The 25,622-nt window shown below is 45.3% G+C and overlaps 1 protein-coding gene across 2 annotated transcripts in view; it reads left to right on the forward strand.

The window, feature by feature from the left end:
* Window positions 1-25,622, forward strand: part of LOC311246096 (death-associated protein kinase 2-like) — a 54,983-nt gene that overhangs the window by 24,087 nt on the left and 5,274 nt on the right. The window contains exons 2-11 of one of the 2 annotated variants that reach the window (XM_084336170.1): window positions 1,959-2,048; window positions 2,432-2,656; window positions 5,899-6,037; window positions 7,237-7,366; window positions 9,303-9,351; window positions 9,901-9,927; window positions 15,983-16,135; window positions 18,361-18,406; window positions 19,391-19,480; window positions 22,700-22,786. In XM_084336170.1, coding sequence (XP_084192296.1) covers window positions 1,987-2,048; window positions 2,432-2,656; window positions 5,899-6,037; window positions 7,237-7,366; window positions 9,303-9,351; window positions 9,901-9,927; window positions 15,983-16,135; window positions 18,361-18,406; window positions 19,391-19,480; window positions 22,700-22,786 — 1,008 coding nt within the window. In that variant the 5' untranslated portion in view covers window positions 1,959-1,986. The remainder of the gene's footprint in view (window positions 1-1,958; window positions 2,049-2,431; window positions 2,657-5,898; window positions 6,038-7,236; window positions 7,367-9,302; window positions 9,352-9,900; window positions 9,928-15,982; window positions 16,136-18,360; window positions 18,407-19,390; window positions 19,481-22,699; window positions 22,787-25,622) is intronic. The other variant, XM_084336171.1, reaches the window with a different exon arrangement.

Consider the following 25,622-nt stretch of genomic DNA (forward strand, 5'->3'; position numbering starts at 1 on the left):
ATATGCTGTCCTCTGGTCGAACATCCTCTTGAGCATAACGAATACTGTGCGACTGAGGCCCCGTCACTTCCACATTTCCCACACTCCCATGTTCTCCATTTTCCTCCTCTGCAACCTCATGCTGCTGCATTCCAGTAGGCCTGTTATGAGCCTCTAACCGAGGTGTGTTTCCTTTGGTTACTGAAAACCAGGCATTAACATCGTTAATGAATCCATCTTTATGTTTATTGACCTTTGAGAACCAGTCATTTTGTTCTTGTTCATCATGTGGAATAAGAGGCATCAAATAGTTATGAAGTTCATTAGCATTGTCAGATACTTGCATCAAAACGTCAAGTTGTGCTTTAACCAGTGCAACATTTTGCTCATTTTTCATGAGCTATTTGACAGAGGTTATCAGATGTTTTATTTCCTCCACTTTCCCTTTGCATTTCTTTTGGAGTGATTCGACTTTATTTGCAAGAGCTTTTGCAGTGAGAGTTATTTTTCTCTTTTCTTTGTCCTGTTTCCCAACATTTGAACCACTCATTTTGAATGCACAAGAAAGTTATCACAAGTTATGAGAATCCAATTCCAATATTCAATACATTTGCAAAACCCGCCACATATATCAGCCACAGCAAGAGAGCAGTGCAGTGCAGCGCACGTTAATTGTTTGTTGTCACACACATGATAGAAGTTTGGCCCGGCGGGCCGCGCACACACATCCACAGCGTGTTCAGCAGCATAATAACAGTTTTCCACTCAGCGGTAGAACCAGCTCAAAATTGTTCCAAACGAACCAACATGGGTCCACACTGCGCAACGGGTCGGGTTACATTACGGCAAATCCGTTGATGTATGCTGGCTCGGTCCGGTCCTTTGTGCGTGCGCGCGTTGCTCCTTTGCTCCTCGTCCAATAATGTCTGACTTATCGGGACCTTTCGTGGCTCCAATCCTTCGTTCAGTGTCTCGTTTTGCTGACAAATGTATGGCGACTGTCCAAACATACTGTAGTCACCGAGAGACTAACACGGGGAAATAATGATACCTGCCAGACGCGCCGCTCGCCACATAATCACTGCTCTAGAATACTGTGTTTGGTTAGTTTATTGAAGTTAAAAACAGTTCATAATATAGTATCAAAAATAAAGTGAGTCACGGTTTGATTTATCATAGTGTAGCGTGCGTGCGGTCAGCAAAGTGTGACTTCCCCGTTCACTCCCTCATCATTACCGTCCCAGAAACCCGCCGGTGAACAGCTGACTTTACTACTACGACACCACGTGACCCATTTGTGAATGATGTGACCCTAACAACCCGAGTTGTGTATACCTGTCACCAACAGTGGTGTATCATGGTGTATCATGGTGTATCATGGTGGTGTATCATGGTGTATATCATGGTGTATCATGGTGGTGTATCATGGTGGTGTATCATGGTGTATCATGGTGGTGTATCATGGTGTATCATGGTGGTGTATCATGGTGTATCATGGTGGTGTATCATGGTGGTGTATCATGGTGTATCATGGTGGTGTATCATGGTGTATCATGGTGGTGTATCATGGTGGTGTATCATGGTGTATCATGGTGGTGTATCATGGTGTATCATGGTGGTGTATCATGGTGTATCATGGTGGTGTATCATGGTGGTGTATCATGGTGGTGTATCATGGTGGTGTATCATGGTGTATCATGGTGTATCATGGTGGTGTATCATGGTGGTGTATCATGGTGGTGTGTCACTACAGTTGAAACCATATAACTAGTGAACAAACCACTACAGTGTAGAACACAGAACTAGTGAACAAACCACTACAGTGTAAAACACAGAACTAGTGAACAAACAACTACAGTGTAGAACACAGAACTAGTGAACAAACCACTACAGTGTAGAACAAAACTAGGCAGCCTTCAATGTAATTTTGCATGAAATACATGTTTATTTGTTTCTTCATTCCACATTCCTCCCTGCAGATCGCCGTAGCTGCAGACAGGAGAGAGGATGGCTCTGTTTAAACTCCAGAATGTAGAAGATTACTATGAGATCAGAGAACCGCTGGGAAGGTGAGTGTTCTTTTTTCTTTTGATTATGAATAATAATATCCTTTATTAAATCAGTCAAAGCTTCTCATCTGAAGCTCATGTGGATTAACTGAGAAATACAAATACATTAAGGTGTGGGTAAACAAGGAGTTTCTGTCAGTTGGCTGCTGATGAAGATGTTTATATAGTATTATTATATTGTTATATTTACGAAAACAAAGATGACCTTTGTTGTTGTTGTTATGATCACCTTTTCCACAACGAAGGCATGGGGAAAAAATAGGTCTGTTGCAGCGAGATTTGGTTTCAAGAGTTCCGATGCATCATTGTTAACAAACGGTAAACGGGTCTCTTATCGTAACTTCATTTCCCCGCCTCCTTCCTCTCTCCCTCCCTCCCTCTAGTGGCCACTATGGGCAGGTGCGCGCGCTGCTGGAACGCTCCACGGGTGTGCGCTGGGCGGGGAAGTTCCTGAAGCTGCGGCGTAACGGCAGCAGCAGCAGGCTGGGGCTGCAGAGGCAGAGTGTGGAGCGCGAGGTGGAGATCCTCCAGGCCCTGCAACACCCCCACGTCATGGCCCTGCGAGACGTGTTCGAGAGCCGGGCCGAGGTGGTGCTCATTGTGGAGCTGTGAGTGACGGGGTGGAAGAGAGGATGGACAGTTATTCAAATGGATTTTTATTGGATTTTACACAGCACACCTCAACACAATAAGTGATTCCAGAAACACCTATATATTCATACATACAAATAATGGACATGAGTTTAAATTGTGCTCAGAAAAATAAACAAATACGTGAATTAAATGTACTGTTGTGAAGGGCCAGATTAAACCGAATATATATATTTATTTATATATATATATTTAATTGTATTTGTATATTCTCTAATATTCCTTGATATCCCTTGTATATTCCTTGTACAATATGCATTGAATATCCATTCTAGCCTACTGAACATCCCATAATAGTCTCCATTCTACTATTGGTCGAGACCTTGGTGCCAGGCTGCCATACCTCCCAGACCCAGTTCAAACGTACCGCTCAACATGTACGAACAAGTCCTAGTTCCGCGTAGGAATCTGGCTACCGCACCACTAATGGGACTATTTGTTCATAGTGCGTATATATACTGCGCTACTAAAGTAGGACTTCCTTTTCAGTCCAGTTTCTTACCCTCCAATAGAGTCACAGACGTAAAGCCTCCCCGCGACGCCACGTGTGGGAGTAAGGCCAAGTTCGGCTTACCATCGGTATTGAGACATCGTGTATATTAATATTTGAATAGTCATATTTGGCACTATATCGTCGAGTTGGACGTAGTCTATTAAGCTAATAATAGTCTGTTAATATATAGTGCTTCGTGCGGTGAGAATACTACCGTAGTCAGTACCCCATCGTTTCGGGCAGAGAACTGGCTGCTTATCCAGGGTGGTTGACCCCACGTGAAGCTGCACCCGAGGAGCCCCAGAGCCGACGAGCGAGTGGACCTGTATACCGGATTATTCTACCGACGACAGCCCGCCTTCCCCGGCACGGATTATGCTTTGTATACGTTGATTATTCCATGGATAAAGACCCCCGACACTGCCGTGTGTTGGAACCCCCCCCCCTGGAGAGGACGCAAGGTGAGGAGACGCTCTGCAAGACGAGGTCGCTTCACGTCTCTCCTCCGTGGACCGGAGGACGCCGGCCCACAAAGAGTCCACCTGCTTTCATCTGTGGTCCAAGGATCGCCGGCGCATTGAACGGCACTACAGTGGGTTCACCTGGGATACCCTTGGCCGGATGAGGCAGCCGGATTCTACCCCCCCCCCTTCCTACTCCTGTCGGCTTACAAGCGACCGGATTAACCCCCCCTAGTGTATCCAGTCTATAATCATTAAAGTATCATTGCTGTTATTCCTTAAACTATTCCAGGTCGTATATGTACCACCTGCGCCTTCAGAGATTGGACATTCTCTATTGATATACCGACGAATACTCTTGCCATAAAAGTGCATACTAATTCCCATTCATAAATATGATTGATTTGATTAAGTGCTTGCTCTACACACCATCGCTGTGTAGAAATAAAGACCTATTTCTAATTCGTACATTTGTGTTGGATCCGTTTCATCTACGTGACAGTGTTCATCATAATATATTTATGCCGTGTACTGGGTGGCCGAATATTAAGTACAAAGGTAGTGGTAGTAAGTATCATATCTAGTAATACAGTCAGGGAATTGTACCCCTCAGTTACATGTACCCTTTCACTGCCACACGACAAAGGGTTAACCCTTTCACTGCGACGATACAGAAGGTTAACCCTTTCACTGCCACACGACAAAGGGTTAACATCCGTAGTGTGGTAGTGAAAGGTTAACCTTCTGTAGTGTGGTAGTAAAAGGGCTAAAAGATCAAAATAAAAGAGAGAGCGAGGGGAAGGCGGTTAGGGTTGTTGATACGTTTCTATGGCATCATTTCTTTCAGGATTGCCTCTTTCATTCAAATAAATAGTGGCATCCCAAATTAACTGCATGGTAAATGGACTGCATGGTAAATGGACTGCATGGTAAATGGACTGGATGGTAAATGGACTGGATTTATGTCGTTTTTATCCAAAACGCTTTACAACTTATGCCTCACATTCACTCACCAACGGCGAAAGCAACCATGCAAGGTGCCGGCCTGCTCATTAAGAGCAGTTAGGGGTTAAGTGTCTTGCTCAAGGACACTTCGGCACTCTGCTGGGAGGAGCTGGAATCGAACTGGGAACCTTCAGATTACCAGACGACCGCTCTACCGCCTGAGTCACTGTCTAACCCTAACCTTCTGATTACCAGACGACCGCTCTACCTCCTGAATCACTGTCTAACCCTAACCTTCTGATTACCAGATGACCGCTCTACCGCCTGAGTCACTGTCTAACCCTAACCTTCTGATTACCAGACGACCGCTCTACCTCCTGAGTCACTGTCTAACCCTAACCTTCTGATTACCAGACGACCGCTCTACCTCCTGAGTCACTGTCTAACCCTAACCTTCTGATTACCAGACGACCGCTCTACCTCCTGACACACTGTCTAACACTAACCTTCTGATTACCAGACGACCGCTCTACCTCCTGACACACTGTCTAACCCTAACCTTCTGATTACCAGACGACCGCTCTACCTCCTGAGTCACTGTCTAACACTAACCTTCTGATTACCAGACGACTGCTCTACATCCTGAGATACTGTCTAACCCTAACCTTCTGATTACCAGACGACCTGCTCTACCTCCTGAGACACTGTCTAACCCTAACCTTCTGATTACCAGACGACTGCTCTACCTCCTGACACACTGTCTAACCCTAACCTTCTGATTACCAGACGACCGCTCTACCTCCTGAGTCACTGTCTAACCCTAACCTTCTGATTACCAGACGACCGCTCTACCTCCTGAGATACTGTCTAACCCTAACCTTCTGATTACCAGATGACCGCTCTACCTCCTGAGTCACTGTCTAACCCTAACCTTCTGATTACCAGACGACCGCTCTACCTCCTGAGACACTGTCTAACTCTAACCTTCTGATTACCAGGCGACTGCTCTCTACCTCCTGACACACTGTCTAACCCTAACCTTCTGATTACCAGACGACGGCTCTACTCCTGAGCCACTGTCTAACCATAATCTTCAGATTACCAGACGACTGCTCTACTCCTGAGCCACTGTCTAACCATAATCTTCTGATTACCAGATGACTACTCTAACTGATAAGTCACTGTCTAACCTATAGGAATCTCACTCCATGTTCAAGCTATAGGAATCTCACTCCTCCCCTCCTGTCCTTTCCTCCTTCCTCATCTTTCGTTCTGGTGCACCTCTCCTCATCTGTTCCAGGATCAGTGGAGGGGAGCTGTTTGACTTCATTGCAACAAAGGAGGATCTGTCAGAGGAGGAGGCCATTGACTTCCTCAAGCAAATCCTCAAGGCAACTAGTTTCATGCACAGCAAACATATCGCACACTTTGACCTCAAGGTAATGTATTTCTATGTACACACACGCACACGCGCGCACAAACACACACACACACACACACACACACACACACACACACACACACACACACACACACACACACACACACACACACACACACACACACACACACACACAATGTTTTGAATTTCATGGACTGAAGCTTCAGTTAGGACCTGTTTCAGTGATTGTGTTCAGTTAGGACCTGTTTCAGTGATTGTGGTTCAGTTAGGACCTGTTTCAGTGATTGTGTTCAGTTAGGACCTGTTTCAGTGATTGTGGTTCAGTTAGGACCTGTTTCAGTGATTGTGTTCAGTTAGGACCTGTTTCAGTGATTGTAATCAGTTAGGACCAGTTTCAGTGATTGTGATCAGTTAGGACCTGTTTCAGTGATTGTGGTTCAGACCTGTTTCAGTGATTGTGGTTCAGTTAGGACCTGTTTCAGTGATTGTGTTCAGTTAGGACCTGTTTCAGTGATTGTGGTAGGGGAAGCTCAAACACAAATCATGTTAAACCCAGATTCGGCTCAAACAAGGGACTAAACACGTTTCGCAATTATGCCACATCAATGTGGAACGCCCTACCCAAAGCTGTAAAGGAATGTGAATCACTACCCACTTTCAAAAACACTCTCAAAGAACACCTACGGGAGACTGCAATTTGAAACTGGCCCATGTAAATGTCCTAACCCAACCCCCTCCAATGTACAGTAAATGACCAAGTATGGTTGTTGTCAATATTCCAATGTACAGTTTTGCTTGTACAGTTGTACAGTGTTCCCCCCCCCCACCCCTCCTGCCCCACCCCACCCACTGAACCACCTCCAATGTACAGCCCTCCCCGACCCACCCCACCTACCCAACCTCCCCCAATGTACAGTTTTTACGTCAAATGTATATACTCTTTTCTGGACTCTTTTTGTATCACAATGTTGTTGTCATAAATGTATAGATGTAGCAGTACTGTATATCTGTAGGTCATGTATGTCATATATGTCCTGATGAATTGAAAATGGGGGACCCTGATGTAAACAAGACAAAAGTCTTTCTCTGGTCTGCATCCCCTTAACAATTGTGTGTATTGAGCTGTACTGTATTGTACCCATTCTGCAATCTGTTAATAAAGTTTTCAATCAATCAATCAATCAAGCTCGAATCCCCATGGGTTTACACTGGCATCTAATGACTTCTTGTACCTAGCCAGAGAACATCATGCTGGCTGACAGGAGTGTTCCACACCCTCACATCAAGATCATCGACTTTGGACTGGCGTACCGCCTCACCCCGGGCCAGGAGTACCGGTGCCTCAGTGGGACCCCACAGTACATCGGCAAGTGAAAGTCCTGCTTCTAGACACCCCCTAGTGGCCTCCCACAGGCATCACCGGTTGACATCCACGTCAATCACACTTCCACACAACATCGACGACACAGGTTACCCAGAGACCACGGCATGAGCTCCTGGTAGGAAGACATGACATTAGGTTGAACACCATAATATTTTTACTGACATAGATATTTGTACTGTAGCAACGTTAGCCAAGTATTTAAGTTACTGACATTCTGAGTCATGTTTCGCTATTGGCTTTGGTGATTTGGAGGAGAGAGACAGGAATGACACCAGTGAGACCAGTTCAATATATACGAGAATGCTTCGCATTTATGACACTGTGTGTCCTTGTTCTGGTTGTCATCTGTTTTAACCACAAAGGGGACCAGTGTATAGGTTTGACCGACCCACAATTCACCTCACCTCTGCCTACACCATGTTTCTGAAAGAGAGAGCTATCAAACACATAAGGACAAGTGTGTATAACCCTCAAGCAAATGGCATGGTAGAGCGATACATCGCATGTTGAAACAGTGTGTCCAGGTTGCAGAAAGGAATCAAACTACTCAGGAAACCTGAAGTTACTACAATGCTTCAAGGTGTTTCAGCTCAACTAGTCAATCACCTTTCCTAGCTTCTGTGTGGGAGACTGATGTGTGCAAAGCTGTGCATCATACTGCCTCTCAGACATGAGCGGAAATATTGGCACCTGTCTGAAGCTTCCCAGTTCACTCAGAATGCCACATTTTACGAATTTACATATGTTCAGTTCAGTATGTTCTTCCTGTGCCCCAGGACAGTTCAGTCAGTATGTCAACTGTCCTGGGTCACAGGAAGAACATACTGACTGAACTGTCCTGGGGCACAGGAAGAACATACTGACTGAACTGTCCTGGGGCACAGGAAGAACATACTGACTGAACTGTCCTGGGGCACAGGAAGAAGAACATACTGACTGAACTGTCCTGGGGCACAGGAAGAACATACTGACTGAACTGTCCTGGGGCACAGGAAGAAGAACATACTGACTGAACTGTCCTGGGGCACAGGAAGAACATACTGACTGAACTGTCCTGGGGCACAGGCAGAACATACTGTATGTAAATTCGTAAAATGTGGCATTCTGAGTGAACTGGGAAGCTTCAGACAGGCAGCAAATGGAGGTAGGAGAGTGCTAATCCACACCAGGAACGCCCTACCCAGAGCTGTAAAGGAATGTGAATCACTACCCACTTTCAAAAACACTCTCAAAAAAACACCTAAGGGAGACTGCAACTCGAAACTGGCCCCTGTAAATGTCCGAACACAACCCCCTCCAATGTACAGTAAATGACCAAGTATGGTCTTGTCAATAATCCAATGTACAGTTTTGTTTGTACAGTTGTACAGTGCCCCCCCCCCACCCCTCCTACCCCCCCCCCCCCCCACTCCTACCCAACCCCCCCCCCCCCCCCCCCCACCTACAATGTACAGTCCCCCCCCACCCCCACCTACCCAATCCAATGTACAGTTTCTACGTCAAATGTATATACTCTTTTTTTTCTGGACTCTTTTTGTATCACAAACAGTACTGTAATTGCAAATCTGGTATGTCATAAATGTATAGATGTATCAGTACTGTCTATCTGTATGTCATGTATGTCATATATGTTACGATGAATTGAAAATGGGGGACCCTGATGTAAACAAGACAAAAGTCTTTCTCTGGTCTGCATCCCCTTAACAATTGTATGTATTGAGCTGTACTGTACTGTACCCATTCTGCAATCTGTTAATAAAGTTTTCAATCAATCAATCAAAACCATAACATGCAGGCTACTAATGTGTTGTAGTGTAGTAGAAGTATCACAGTTGTATTACCATGTTTGCCTCCTCTTCTCTGTTTTGCTGTCTGTACTGGGGCTCTGTAAGTTATAATGTGTCTCTCTCTCCTTCAGCCCCAGAGGTGATCAACTACGAAGCCCTAAGTGAGGCCTCTGACATGTGGTAACTTTCATATTGAACTACCTAACTATATAGACCATTTCATATTGAACTACCTAACTATAGACCATTTCATATTGAACTACCTAACTATATAGACCATTTCATATTGAACTACCTAACCATAGACCATTTCATATTGAACTACCTAACCATATTATAGACCATTTCATATAGAACTACCTAACTATATAGACCATTTTATATTGAACTACCTAACTATATAGACCATTTCATATTGAACTACCTAACTATATAGACCATTTCATATTGAACTACCTAACTATATAGACCATTTCATATTGAACTACCTAACTATATAGACCATTTCATATTGAACTACCTAACTATATAGACCATTTCATATTGAACTACCTAACTATATAGACAATTTCATATTGAATTACCTAACCATATACAGTATACCTTTTCATATTGAACTACCTAAATACAGTATTAATTATCAAGAGCAATGCATAAACTGCAGACATAAGGCATAAAATAAGCATGAAATGTTTATACTTGTTTCCTTTTTTCTATACTTTTTTGCAGGAGTATTGGTATTATAACCTACATACTGTGAGTATCCATATTGTTTTTATTGATACAGTCTATGCATTATGAGCCGAGAAATGGACTAGAGATTGAGACACTCAGGGACTATATGATCAAATCCCACCAGGTCATTTTCTCTATATGATCAAATCCCACCAGGTCATTTTCTCCTCTGTCTTACTGTCTCTCCGTCTTACTGTCTCCATAAATGAGACAAGGACACAATGTGTCACCAAGCCTTTCTGGCTCCTATATTTAACACAACGTGTAATGTACGTGTGCTGCCACTAGGGGCAGATTGGCTAACCATGAACGAGTGAATTAAGTACTGAGTGAGTGAGTGAGTGAGTGAGTGAGTGAGTGAGTGAGTGAGTGAGTGAGTGAGTGAGTGAGTGAGTGAGTGAGTGAGTGAGTGAGTGAGTGAGTGAGTGAGTGAGTGAGTGAGTGAGTGAGTGAGTGAGTGAGTGAGTGAGTGAGTGAGTGAGTGAGTGAGTGAGTGAGTGAGTGAGTGAGTGAGTGAGTGAGTGAGTGAGTGAGTGAGTGAGTGAGTGAGTGAGTGAGTGAGTGAGTGAGTGAGTGAGTGAGTGAGTGAGTGAGTGAGTGAGTGAGTGAGTGAGTGAGTGAGTGAGTGAGTGAGTGAGTGAGTGAGTGAGTGAGTGAGTGAGTGAGTGAGTGAGTGAGTGAGTGAGTGAGTGAGTGAGTGAGTGAGTGAGTGCGTGCGTGAGGAGGTGTTTTGCATCTAAACATTGGAAGGAGAGTTGATTCTCTAATCCCTCTAGAAAACACAGACTATAATGGCCCAAAAAGGTAATAATTGACCATAACACAATAACTGCCCGTAATGTAATAAAATAGAATGTAATACGTCTATAACATAATACAAATCCAATAACTTAATCAAATCTTGAACCCGTTTTGCCCAATGGAATAATTTTACTTTATTGACCATTTATTAATGTCCTGGTGACCATTCTTGGCTAATGTAATAAGATAATGTAATAAGATTCAACAGTAATGTGGGGTTTGGGGTATGTTTTGTGGTACGGTGGTAACGTTACACCTTAAAACCTCATTAAAGAGGGTGAATAATTTTATAGCCACTGTAGCACAGGGGTGTTTTTATGTTTTTAGGGTTAGAAAACATTGGGGGCCTCAGCCCAGGGGGGTGGAGGGGGGGTTTCCCCCCCCCCCCCCTTTATTTTTATTTTTTCACACAAATACGCAATTTTAGAGTAATTAGAGACGAATACTGAAGAACTAGATTCGAGGTTTTTAAAGTGAGGTCCAGGTCCATGAGAGGGATCGGGGCAATCCCCATAGAAAATTCAAAGTTAACAGGATCAAATCATCAGTTTCTTATTTATTTATTTAACCTTTATTTAGCCAGATAAAACATTGATCTGGTCCAAGAGGCCCCAACAGGAGTACAAATATACATATATACACATATACATACATACATACATACATACATACATACATACATACATACATACATACATACATACATACATACATATATATATACACCAATAATCAAATAAAAACACAGTTAAGAATCATACACATAAGCAAATAAACAAACAAACAAACAAACAAACAAACATATACACAGCCTATGTACAAAAGAAATAAACAGTTAATCTCTAGTCTTTACAGTTTTCTTCGATTGCATAAACACTCAAATCAAAAGTATTACACAATTATCAAAACCTTACACACAAGGAGCAAAACATAGGCCCAGATTTGCACAACTATAAGCACAAAGTCAGCCTCACACTTTTTGCAAAACAATACACACAGTGATTTGCAAAACACTAAACACACTTGCATTACATTAGACACAGAATGTCAAATTACCACACATATGAGCCAATTGGTTAAACACAGCCATCAGATGCACAAACACACCATTGCTTAATTGTAGATACACCAATCAGGTTTAAGCACTATAAAAATGCAGCAGGTGAGTTCACCTGTCTTCAACCAAAATGGAAGGAGAGTGAAGTACTGTACACAGAGAACGTGAAAATATACAATACATTCACCAAACACTACACAAGACAACCAATGATGCAGACTGATGAAAATAGAAATTTTCTCTCCATATACCCAAATCAGTCAACATGTCTACATGGAGAATCACAACAAAAGATTATCTTGCCAGATCCAGCTAGGCAAAGAGATAATGTCTAGTATTTTCTGTACTCTATTTAAATTTTTTCTATTTTTGTTTTTGTTTGACTGTAATGTTAACCTGTACTGGATACAGTATTTTATGTTTGTCTGATATTTGCTGAGCTTACAGTGTTATCCACACTGTAGTAGCATGAAAACATGTTTTGTCGTGATTCTCCATGTTGAAATGTTGACTGATTTGGTTATATGGAGAGAAAATGTTTTTTTCCCATCAGTCTGCATCATTGATTTGGGTATATGGAGATAAATGAATTATATTTTAATAATAAATAATTATATCAGTCTACAGCATTGGTCTTGTGTAGTGTTTGGTGAATTTATTGTATATTTGCACATTCTCTGTGTACTTCACTTACAGTACTCTAATCACATTTAGTAGAATTGCTAAATGTGTTTTAGGTTAAGCACAGCAGTGTGTAATTGTTTCAAACAGAATTAAGTCATAAATGTAGTTTTTATAAATTAGTGTATAGTTTTGACAAGTGTTCAATTTAGCAAAGGATCTGAGGTGTTCTGATAATTGTGTGTGTGGTTGTGCTAATTGTGTGTAGTGTTTTGAAACACCAGGCCCTGTTTTCAAAATCGTGCTTAAGCAATCGAAAAAAAACTGTATTGTGTGTTTCATTATATACATTTGTTTCGGTCTTCTCATAAAAAAAGATTTTTGGGTCTTTTCCTGCCTTTGGTCCGCTTTGCATTCACATCTCAAATGTACCGCAGCAGGGTTCACTTGCAAGAGTGAATGAGCTTTCACACCACCCCAAACCAACCGGACTATCCGAGGAAATGAACCAGGGTTCGATTAAAGCTTATTATAGTTTATCACAGTATCATGAGCATGTCTTTGTCAGTGGACACTGGACATGGGTATGGATGGCTCCAGGTGCTGCTGCGTTAAAGTGCACATATTCAATACCTATCTGTACTATTTAAAAGCACAGACACACTCAAAGGTTATCGCACCTCAGAGATGGCAGTGGACATGTATGACAGGACAAAGGCCATATGTAATGGCCTTGGGATTGAGGAACATACTACCAGCCAAAGGAGGAAGCAGAAAAGGATGGACGAGTATTGAGTCATCTTTTTTTTTTTATCCACTTTTTCTCCCATTTTCAATTTTTCTCCCATCCCAATTTTCGTATCATCCAATTCAACCCTCCCCTGTCTCGAACGCTGTTTCTTGCCTCCCACAAGCCGGCTGCAATGTGGACTAAGTCATACATAGCACGAGTCCCCTCCGATACTCGAGGTAACAGCAGTCGCATCTTTTCACCTACGCGGCGTGATCTTTCAGCGCCAGGGGTCTGCGCTTTGGAGGGGCGCCACCCCGATCGCTTCCTGATTCTACTGCGCAGGCGCACCAACCGACCTGTAGGAGTCGCTGTCCACAACGCCCGATCCCCACCCATCAGTTTCCAACCCCCTAATACTGCCAATGTGTATTAGTACGGACAACCAGCTAAACTGAAAGCAATGTGGAGCGCTGGGCTCGAACAGGCGAACCCAGCGTCTCCCGTATTCGTGGTGAGCGCCTTGCCCACTGCACCACGTAGCCGCCCAGTATTGAGTCATCTTGTGGCACAAGCTCAGACCTCAGCTCAGGAGATGAGCTGAGACAGAGACTGTTCTATCCAGTCCTCGACAGAATGCTGCAAGAGCTTGAGAGCAGGTTCTCATGAGTTGGAGAACAACTTATGAGAGGCATACAGGCATGTTATCCAGCCTCAGACCAGTTTCTCTCAGTGGAATTGCTGCAAACCCTTGCCACACATTACAATATCCAAATACTGCCAGAGGAGATCACAGTTGCAAAGTGTTTCCTGGCCAGGACAGGCAGAGATGCAGTCCCTACTATCCAAAGTGTCTTTTCCCTCCTGGATGATAATAATAATAATAATGCATTTTATTTATAAGGCGCCTTTCAGGACACAAAAAAAAAGTCCACAAATCGGTGAATGAAAAAATTATAGGATCAAATGAAAACTACTACTTACTAAAAATGGATGTTTAAAAGTTTAAACGTTTTTTATTTTCTTATTTTTTTTAACTCCGGGGCTAGGAAAAAAACATCCGGGGCTAAAGCCCCGGAAGCCCAGGGCTAACAACGCCACTGCTGTAGCACATCGGTTGAAAACTATATCCAAGATAAGAAACTTCTGTGAAGGATTCTTTCTGGAATGTTAGTCCAGAAGTACGTTTCCCTGTAAGCTAGTAGGAGGGATCCCCTACCAGAGGTAGAGTAGTACATCTCCCTGTAAGCTAGTAGGAGGGATCCCCTACCAGAGGTAGAGTAGTACATCTCCCTGTAAGCTAGTAGGAGGGATCCCCTACCAGAGGTAGAGTAGTACATCTTCCTGTAAGCTAGTAGGAGGGATCCCCTACCAGAGGTAGAGTAGTACATCTCCCTGTAAGCTAGTAGGAGGGATCCCCTACCAGAGGTAGAGTAGTACATCTCCCTGTAAGCTAGTAGGAGGGATCCCCTACCAGAGGTAGAGTAGTACATCTCCCTGTAACCTAGTAGGAGGGATCCCCTACCAGAGGTAGAGTAGTACATCTCCCTGTAAGCTAGTAGGAGGGATCCCCTACCAGAGGTAGAGTAGTACATCTCCCTGTAAGCTAGTAGGAGGGATCCCCTACCAGAGGTAGAGTAGTACATCTCCCTGTAAGCTAGTAGGAGGGATCCGCTACCAGAGGTAGAGTAGTACATCTCCCTGTAAGCTAGTATGGAGGGATCCGCTACCAGAGGTAGAGTAGTACATCTCCCTGTAAGCTAGTAGGAGGGATCCCCTACCAGAGGTAGAGTAGTACATCTTCTTGTAACCTAGTAGGAGGGATCCCCTACCAGAGGTAGAGTAGTACATCTCCCTGTAAGCTAGTAGGAGGGATCCGCTACCAGAGGTAGAGTAGTACATCTCCCTGTAAGCTAGTAGGAGGGATCCCCTACCAGAGGTAGAGTAGTACATCTCCCTGTAAGCTAGTAGGAGGGATCCGCTACCAGAGGTAGAGTAGTACATCTTCATGTAACCTAGTAGGAGGGATCCACTACCAGAGGTAGAGTAGTACATCTTCTTGTAACCTAGTAGGAGGGGTCCGCTACCAGAGGTAGAGTAGTACATCTCCCTGTAAGCTAGTAGGAGGGATCCCCTACCAGAGGTAGAGTAGTACATCTCCCTGTAAGCTAGTAGGAGGGATCCCCTACCAGAGGTAGAGTACTAGTAGTACATCTCCCTGTAAGCTAGTAGGAGGGATCCGCTACCAGAGGTAGAGTACTAGTAGTACATCTCCCTGTAAGCTAGTAGAAGGGATCCGCTACCAGAGGTAGAGTAAAACACAATACTGTTTATCCACATTTTGTTAAGGTGCGAGAACAGAGACCCTGGGGGCTAGATCCACAAAGAATGGATTGCACGGTGCTAATTGCACCCTTACAATTCATTATGAATTTAAAATGGGGGACCCTGATGTAAACAAGACGAAAGTCTTTCTCTGGTCTGCATCCCCTTAACAATTGTGTGTATTGAGCCGTACTGTATTGTACCCATTCTGCAATCTGTTAATAAAACTTTCATTCAATCAATCACTGCGCAATGGGTAAAATGTGAGGAACAAATTGTAAAGCGCTTTGGATAAAAGCTGTTATATAAATGTACCATTTAGCCAAAAATACTGACCAAGCCTGTAATAAATAAAGTCATTTTTAAGTTATTCCATTTGTTTGTGGATTCTTGGGCTTGTTTAATGAAATTGTATTACATTATGGTCAATTATTATTACATTATAGTCAGTTATTAAGTATTGGGCCTTTACACCGACTTGCTAAAGCTTAGCAAGCTTTAGGATGCTTACTGTGCTACACTTTGTCTCCCCTCGTTCTCAGATTGAGTGGTATTTCTCCGTTCCAAGGAGACAATGACGATGAGACACTCAGGAATATTGTGGCAATGATCTACGAGTTTGAGGAGGAGTATTTCAAAGACACCAGCTGCATGGCCAAGGACTTTATAGAGAAGTTGCTACTGAAAGACCCTATGTAAGTTCTCTCTCTCTCTCTCTCTCTCTCTCTCTCTCTCTCTCTCTCTCTCTCTCTCTCTCTCTCTCTCTCTCTCTCTCTCTCTCTCTCTCTCTCTCTCTCTCTCTCTCTCTCTCTCTCTCTCTCTCTCTCTCTCTCTCTCTCTCTCTCTCTCTCTCTCTCTCTCTCTCTCTCTCTCTCTCTCTCGGCTGATTGGATCGCGTGTATCGCTTCCGCAACAGAATTCGGTTTCCGGGTTCCTCTGATTGGCCGCGACCCCCACGTGACCCGCCCCCCTATCCACCGCTCTGGCTCTGCCGCTGCCGCGCGCGGCAGACAGAGCGAGCGGCCGCGGACTCGCTCGCTTCCTCAATTTATACGCATGGAAGTATTGACTGAAAGAATGAATGAATGAAAACTTTATTTAACAGATTGCAGAATGGGTACAATACAGTACGGCTCAATACACACAATTGTTAAGGGGATGCAGACCTGAGAAAGGCGTTCGTCTTGTTTATATCAGGGTCCCCCATTTTCAATTCATATAGAACGACTACGCCGTAACAAATCATTAAAAAAATATACCGTTAACTGGAATATGTTGTGCCTTTACACATATGTTGGATTATGTAATTGGTTTGTCATGACAAACAAATAAAAAAATCGCGATTTACCCGCTGGCTACTACAACAACACAACACTCAGTGACTGCATGTAGTCAGAGCCAGAGCTCAGTTGGGGGTATGCATCAGACAAATCGGATGCGGGGATTCGGCTCCCATCAGGCGGGCAAGAACTGTGGGTTTTCAGCCTCTCCCCTCTCTCCTGGAGCTTAAGGGGGAGCTTAGTATTCCTGCTGCGGAGGAGGTGGCTACAACATCAACACACAGTGACTACAGTGACAAAAATATACCGTTAACTGGAATATGTTGTGCCTTTACACATATGTTGGATTATGTAATTGGTTTGTCATGACAAACAAATAAAAAAAATCGCGATTTACCCGCTGGCTACTACAACACACAGTGACTGCATGTAGTCACTGTGTGTTGATGTTGTTGTAGCCACCTCCTCCACGGCAGGAATACTAAGCTCCCCCTTAAGCTCCAGGAGAGAGGGGAGAGGCTGAAAACCCGCAGTTCTTGCCCGCCTGATGGGAGCCGAATCCCTGCATCCGATTTGTCTGATGCATACCCCCAACTGAGCTCTGGCTCTGACTACATGCAGACTACATGCAGTGTTGTGTTGTTGTAGTAGCCAGCGGGTAAATCGCGATTTTTTTATTTGTTTGTCATGACAAACCAATTACATAATCCAACATATGTGTAAAGGCACAACATATTCCAGTTAACGGTATATTTTTTTAATGATTTGTTACGGCGTAGTCGTTCTATATGAATTGAAAATGGGGGACCCTGATGTAAACAAGACGAACGCCTTTCTCAGGTCTGCATCCCCTTAACAATTGTGTGTATTGAGCCGTACTGTATTGTACCCATTCTGCAATCTGTTAAATAAAGTTTTCATTCATTCATTCATTCAGTCAATACTTCCATGCGTATAAATTGAGGAAGCAAGCGAGTCCCCGGCCGCTCGCTCTGTCTGCCGCGCGCGGCAGTGGCAGAGCCAGAGCGGTGGATAGGGGGGCGGGTCACGTGGGGGTCGCGGCCAATCAGAGGAACCCGGAAACCGAATTCCGTTGCGGAAGCGATACACGCGATTGGATCTGGTGCCATATCATACTTGTGTGTTCTAACCCTGGGATGGGATTCCTGCTTTCTATTAAACAATTTCTTTCTAGGTAGTTTGCTAGCCTCAGTGTCACTATACTAAAGAACATCTTACCTTCTACATTCAGGTGGTCTGTAACTGGCTTAACAGTGACAACTCTTTCTACTTGAGTAAAGTGCTATCTGTTGCAGCTGCACTGTTTTCCATGAAAATACCATATTTAGAATTAGGATTCCTCCTGCTCTACATCAAGCTCTTGGTATAACCTGTTTAAAAAGCTTAATTGATATCAAGTTAGGTTCCTCATCCTAAAAAGGACGAGAACCACTTACATAGAGCAGCTTTCATATCCCAGGCCATGTTTTTATCCATAGGCAGTGGATTTTATTTATTGTTTTTATTACAAAACATCACACAGTCTATAGTATAGTGTGGTTTGAACCTGGTGAAGTGTTATATCACTGCTGTGGTTTATTATATTGTACTAATGGTAAACATGGTGTATTCTTTCACAGAGAGAGAATGACAGCAGATGAATGTCTACTACACCCATGGATCAAGGTGAGGAGATTGTCATTGGTTATGCTAGTGCTAGAACATGTTGGCATGTGTTGGCGTCACACTAGGCCTGCTGGGTGAAGCAGAACATGTTGGAATGTGTGGCAATATGGTCACATTGAGTTGTCTCTTCCTGTCCCCCAATGACCTCATAACGCTAACAAATGCTAACATGTTGTGCTTCCTGTATGTAACAAGCGCTGCTTGGACTGACTGGACCCAGACAGCAGTGACTCCTCCCCTCCCTGTGTTTCAGCCTCTGACTCCTCCCCTCCCTGTGTTTCAGCCTCTGACTCCCCCTCCCTGTGTTTCAGCCTCTGACTCCTCCCTCACTGTGTTTCAGCCTCTGACTCCTCCCTCCCTGTGTTTCAGCCTCTGACTCCTCCCCCCCTGTGTTTCAGCCTCTGACTCCTCCCTCCCTGTGTTTCAGCCTCTGACTCCTCCCCCCCTGTGTTTCAGCCTCTGACTCCTCCCTCCCTGTGTTTCAGCCTCTGACTCCTCCCTCCATGTGTTTCAGCCTCTGACTCCTCCCCTCCCTGTGTTTCAGCCTCTGACTCCTCCCTCCCTGTGTTTCAGCCTTTGACTCCTCCCCTCCCTGTGTTTCAGCCTCTGACTCCTCCCTCCCTGTGTTTCAACCTCTGACTCCTCCCCTCCCTGTGTTTCAGCCTCTGACTCCTCCCCCTCTGTGTTTCAGCCTCTGACTCCTCCCTCCCTGTGTTTCAGCCTCTGACTCCTCCCCTCCCTGTGTTTCAGCCTCTGACTCCTCCCCCCCTGTGTTTCAGCCTCTGACTCCTCCCCTCCCTGTGTTTCAGCCTCTGACTCCTCCCCCCCTGTGTTTCAGCCTCTGACTCCTCCCTCCCTGTGTTTCAGCCTCTGACTCCCCCCTCCCTGTGTTTCAGCCTCTGACTCCTCCCTCCCTGTGTTTCAGCCTCTGACTCCACCCCTCCCTGTGTTTCAGCCTCTGACTCCTCCCTCCCTGTGTTTCAGCCTCTGACACGGAAGCAAGCGGCCAACCGAAGCAGGTCGTCCATCAACATGAAGAGCTTCAAGAAGTTCAACGCCAGGAGGAAGTGGAAGGTGAGCCACAGAGTTACCAGGACGACCGCTACAGCACCCGGCAGCGTGTATCGCTTCCGCAACGGAATTCGGTTTCCGGGTTCCTCTGATTGTACTGTATTGTACCCATTCTGCAATCTGTTAAATAAAGTTTTCATTCATTCATTCATTCATTCATTCATTCATTCAGTCAATACTTCCATGCGTATAAATTGAGGAAGCGAGCGAGTCCGCGGCTGCTTGCTCTGCCGCGCGCGGCAGCGGCAGAGCGGTGGATAGGGGGGCGGGTCACGTGGGGGTCGCGGCCAATCAGAGGAACCCGGAAACCGAATTCCGTTGCGGAAGCGATACACGCCACCCGGCAACGCCGTCTAGCACACCTGTCTGAGTCCTGGCTCATGCTGTCACGCTATTTCATTTCATTTCAAACCTGTATTTACACTCGAAAGGCAACTGAGGTTTCCCTCATTTACAGTCACGTCGAGTGTACATACAGAAATAAGCAAAAACAAAGGCATAATACAATCACACAATAAGACAAGTAAGGTTAACAATCAATTAAAACACGTACAACTTGAGTGACAAAGGTTGGAGATCAAGGTTTTAAACTCTGCAACAGAGGGGAGAATCTCAAGCTTTAAGGACTGTTGGAGTTCATTCCATGAGCTAGAAGGGCATCATAGTGAAATGCAGATGTACCCTGTTCAGAGCAAACTGGACCTTAAGGACCAGCCAGTCACTAGAATGGGTTCCATAGGTACCAACATTTCATTCCAATAATGATGTAGTATAAGGAGGTAGCTTACCAATAATGATGTAGTATAAGGAGGTAGCTTACCAATAATGATGTAGTATAAGGAGGTAGCTTACCAATAATGATGTAGTATAAGGAGGTAGCTTACCAATAATGATGTAGTATAAGGAGGTAGCTTACAATAATGATGTAGTATAAGGAGGTAGCTTACCAATAATGATGTAGTATAAGGAGGTAGCTTACCAATAATGATGTAGTATAAGGAGGTAGCTTACCAATAATGATGTAGTATAAGGAGGTAGCTTACCAATAAGGGCCTTAAAAATGAACAAATACCAGTGTTTGTTGCACCTCTACGTCAGAGAGGACCAACCAACCTTCTCATAAAGGACACAGTGATGAGTGTTGCATCTATCATTAGCGATGAATCTGAGGGCAGAGTGAGAGACAGGGTCCAAGGATTTAAGGGTTGAGGCCACAACATGCCTATAAATTATGTCACCCACTATAGGGATAGGATTTATAGATTAGTGAGGTTGGTGACAGTTGTCAGATGACAACAAACCTCTACTAAACATGTACAGGTCATAAAGTAGTGTAACAAATTACAACAAACCTCTACTAAACATGTACAGGTCATAAAGTAGTGTAACAAATTACAACAAACCTCTACTAAACATGTACAGGTCATAAAGTAGTGTAACAAATTACAACAAACCTCTACTAAACATGTAGAGGTCATAAAGTAGTGTAACAAATGACAACAAACCTCTACTAAACATGTACAGGTCATAAAGTAGTGTAACAAATGACAACAAACCTCTACTAAACATGTACAGGTCATAAAGTAGTGTAACAAATGACAACAAACCTCTACTAAACATGTACAGGTCATAAAGTAGAATAACAGATGACAACAAACCTCTACTAAACATGTACAGGTCATAAAGTAGTGTAACAGATGACAACAAACCTCTACTAAACATGTACAGGTCTTAAAGTAGTGTAACAGATGACAACAAACCTCTACTAAACATGTACAGGTCTTAAAGTAGTGTAACAATCACTAACAAATTACAACAAACCTCTACTAAACATGTAGAGGTCATAAAGTTGTAACAAGTTTGAAATAATATATAAACAAATCAAATCAAATCAAATCAAATGTATTTGTAAAGCCAGAAATCACAAGGTAATGCCCCCATGTACAAGTCTTCTTTAAACAAGTCAAGAAGAAACATCACAATAAATCAAGAACAAAAATCCACCATGAAATCCAAATATGCGACACTCCCAGACATTTCCCAACAAAGGTAAGGAAAAACTCACTAAAAACCTAGCAATAGGAAAAAAGCACCACAGGTGAATAGTTGGTATGTATATATGTAACGGAGGTCCGTGAGTATATCCACAGTCACGATGGACTTCAAGTGTTTTGAAGTGACTGTGGCACGTAGCGGTACTGCAAGTAAAAACTCATCCACCCATAAAAGGCATGAATTCACCTCTTGGTATAGTGGTCTGCGATGTCGCCCACGGTGCGGGTAGACCGGGGTTCCAGACTCACTCGGGGCAATCCCTTAACAGGGGTCAAACTTTAACACAACACAGAGATGGCAATACAGCCCGGCTACATATATACATTTTTATCAACTTTTTCTCCCATTTTCTATTTTTCTATTCAACCCTCCCCTGTCTCGAACGCTGTTTCATGCCTCCCACAAGCCGGCTGTAATGTGGACGTGTAAGCCATACATTGCATGAGTCCCCTCCGATACTCGAGGTGGCAGCCATCGCATCCTTTCACCTGCGCAGTGCGATCTTTCAGCATCAGGGGTCTGCGCTTTGGAGGGACACCCATCGCTTCTTGATTCTACTGCGCAGGCGCACCAACCGACCTGTAGGAGTCGCTGTCCACAACGTCCGATCCCCACCCATCAGTTTCCCTCCCCCTAATACTGCCAATGTGTATTAGTACGAACGACTCCAGCATCTCCAGCATTGGAGGTGAGCGCCTTGCCCACTGCACCACCTAGTCTCATATATACATATATGTGTAATAAAACACATATATGTACATGCAATAGCAACTGAGGTACATAAGAAAAATGTTTAAACATTTATTTTAAATAGAATAGAGCTAAGAACAACAACAAGACAATTGTCAGAAATAAAGATGTCAAAATGCTGTATTAACTAAAAGTAGCAAACTAATGGAGCATCACATTGCGACACAAAACAATATCAAGCCATAATATGAACTGAAAACAGTCAGAATTGCAGTCCATTAATAACAAAACAACATTATTTATTAAACAATACCAGGAGCCAAGCAAGTGGCCTGTTCTGAAGCTCCTAATAGCCACACCCTGATTGCACTAGTAAAATGTATTTAGCTTAAGCCTCAATATTAGTCCAGACCCCAATTCCATGTCTTAGCTGCTTTGTTTCACTTCCTGTCCCTTGTCTCTCTCCGTCCTCTCTAGATGTCCTACAACATGGTGTGGGCTTGTAACCGACTGTGTCGCCTCCAGTTGCTGTATAAGAAAAGAACTGGGGAGGATGGGGAATTGGTGAGACACTTGTGTTTAGAGGATTCATATATCTATACCTATATCTATATATACGTATTAGGCCTGTCCCCGACTAAGGATTTGTATAGTCGACTTTGAATTTTAAAAGAAAATTTGCATTAGACTAAGAGGTTGGCAGTCGACTACGGCTCCTTTCGATCGATTAGTCGACTATTCGACTAGTCGAGGTCAGCCCTAATATCTATACATATCTCACAGACCTCTCCCCTACCAACCCTCTCATCCCTCAGATCTACCTCAGCCTGCCTCCTCTCATCCCTCAGATCGAAAGGTTATCCTATAACCTAGTTATATGAATACTGGCTGAGCGTCTCGCACTTCGCCATTATGAGATATCTCTTATCTCCTAGCACATAATTCGCTCACGAAACAACAAATGCACTCACATGCACGTGACCAGGCCACGCCCCTGCGTCCCACTATATGACGCCGGACATGGTCACACTCTACCTTACTCAGAAAGATTTGCAAACCCAACCAAGGGACCTCAGGGCGCTAAGAGCGAGACGCTCAGCCAGTATTCATATAACTAGGTTATAGGATAACCTTTCGTTATATTATCATACTGGCCAATCGCGTCTCGCTCTTCGCCATTATGAGATATGGGGCAGAGCAGACGCGTGGCCCGACAAGTGTACCCCCTGAGGGCCCGTACGCCCCAACCAGGGAGGAGGGGAGTCCCGTCCACCCGCCCGTCCTAACGAAGGGGGGGAGGCAGTCAACTCCACCAAGTTGGAAAAAGGGGGAACCAGACACCCCTGAAAAACACACAGCACAGGCGGGACCACGTGTGACACAGCACCCCATGGCACACACCCACACACCCCTGCTAGCCCACCAAATGGCGGGATGCAGGAGAGGTCCCAGACCTCGGAACCGCCTGGGAGACAGAACCCCCAGCCATGTCCACGAGGTAAAACATAACGAAGGGACCCGGGGAGGACCAGGAGGCCTCCACCGAGGCCCCCCCTAACAGGGCTGCAGAGGCCGCCACTCCACGAGTGCGCCCTGACGCCCCCAGGGGGGACCTGTCCAGCCAACGTGTAGCAAAGGGCAATGCCCTCGCACAACCAATGTGACAGGCGCTGCTTGGACAGTGCCTTATCTGCGCGAGGGCCACCGTAACAAACAAACAGCTGATCGGAAGCCCTGAGATCCTGCGTCCGACTGAGGTAAACCCGCAGTGCACGGACAGGACACAACAGATGAAGGCTCGCCTCTAACTCACTAGCGTGAGGAGGCGGATGAAACGCCTGAACCACAATATCCCTGGAGCGAAAAGAGCTCCTGATATTCTTTGGCACGAAGACTGGATTAGGCCTCAGAGTCGCACCGCTACTGGCCCGAATAGACACGCACTCAGGCCGCACCGAGAGAGCACACAGCTCACCCACGTGCTTAGCGGAGGTGATGGCCAGAAGGAACGCAGTCTTAAAAGACAGCTGCTCCAATGGCGCTTGCTCAAGAGGCTCAAACGGGGCCTCCGACAACCGGCCCAGGACCAGTTGGAGGTCCCAACTTGGAGACAGAGAACGTCCCACAGGTGTGAGACGCCGAGCGCCAAGCAGGAAACGTTTCACAAGAGGGTGGCTGAACATCGTACCGCCCCCAAAACCCACATGACAAGAGGATATAGCTGCGGCGTATACCCTCACCGGCGAGGCCGACAGTCTATCCAGGATAGACTGGAGGAAGGAAAGAACAGCGTCCAGGGGGCAGGACACCGGATCCAGGCCCCCAACCTTACACCACGTAAACCACGATAGTGGACGGAGCGCGCGCGTTCCGGATGGTGTCGACCACAGCAGGGTTAAGACCCATCCCCTCCAGACTCACCCTCTCAGCAGCCAAACCTTCAGTAGCTGCTCCAGAATAGGGAACAGACACAGAGATCCGTGTGCCTGAGAGAGGGCCCGCGGCAACCATGGAACAGGCCACGGCGGGGCTACCAAGAGCTGGATCAGGACCGGGAACCACACAGCCATGCCCCGGTCCGGCGCGATCAGGATTAAAGTCCTGCGCTCCCGACGTACCCACTCCAACAGCTGAGCTATCAGGTGTATGGGGGGGAACGCGTACAGAATCCCGGGCGGCCATGGATACATCGAGAAGGCATCCACCCCCAGGGGAGGATTGTCCCCCCGACTGACCGAGAACCATAAGGGGCACTGGTGAGACTGTCTGCTTGCAAACAGGTCCACCGTGGCCTCCCCGAATCGGTCCCAGACCTCTCTGACTATGTCTGGACGTAGTCTCCACTTGTCGGGATGAGGACCGCCCCGCGACATCACATCCGCGCCCACATTCTCCTTGCCAGGGATGTGGAGCGCCCTCAGGCTGCGCAGATTGAGAGACGCCCATAGCCAGAGCTCGACCGCCGCCCGGTGCAGACGGATGGAGCGTACTCCTCCCTGTCTGTTGATATACGACGCTGTCGTCGTGTTGTCCATCCTGACCAACACGTGCTCGCCCACCACCAGGTGGCCGAACTGCTTGAGGACCAGAAGGACCGCCTTCAATTCCAACACATTGATATGCTGTGCAGACCGGGTAGCATGGTAAGTCCAGCTGCCCCCTACTGCGTTGGTCCGACATGTCCCCCCCCATCCCGTGAGGGAGGCGTCGGTGAAGACCGTGTCGTGTGATAGCCTGCAGCCCATGGAGATCCCGCTGGTGAGGGTACCAGTCCTCCCCCAGTGGTCAAGATCTCCCAGTACTGACACGGGAACCTTCAGTCATTTCCACTTACCTCTCACCAGGTCTATTTTCATACTGGAAAACCACCTCTGAACCCTCCTCATAAACAGGAGGCCAA

This window comes from Notolepis coatsorum (genome assembly GCF_963971535.1).
Source record: "Notolepis coatsorum genome assembly, chromosome: 19".
NCBI lineage: Eukaryota > Metazoa > Chordata > Actinopteri > Aulopiformes > Paralepididae > Notolepis > Notolepis coatsorum.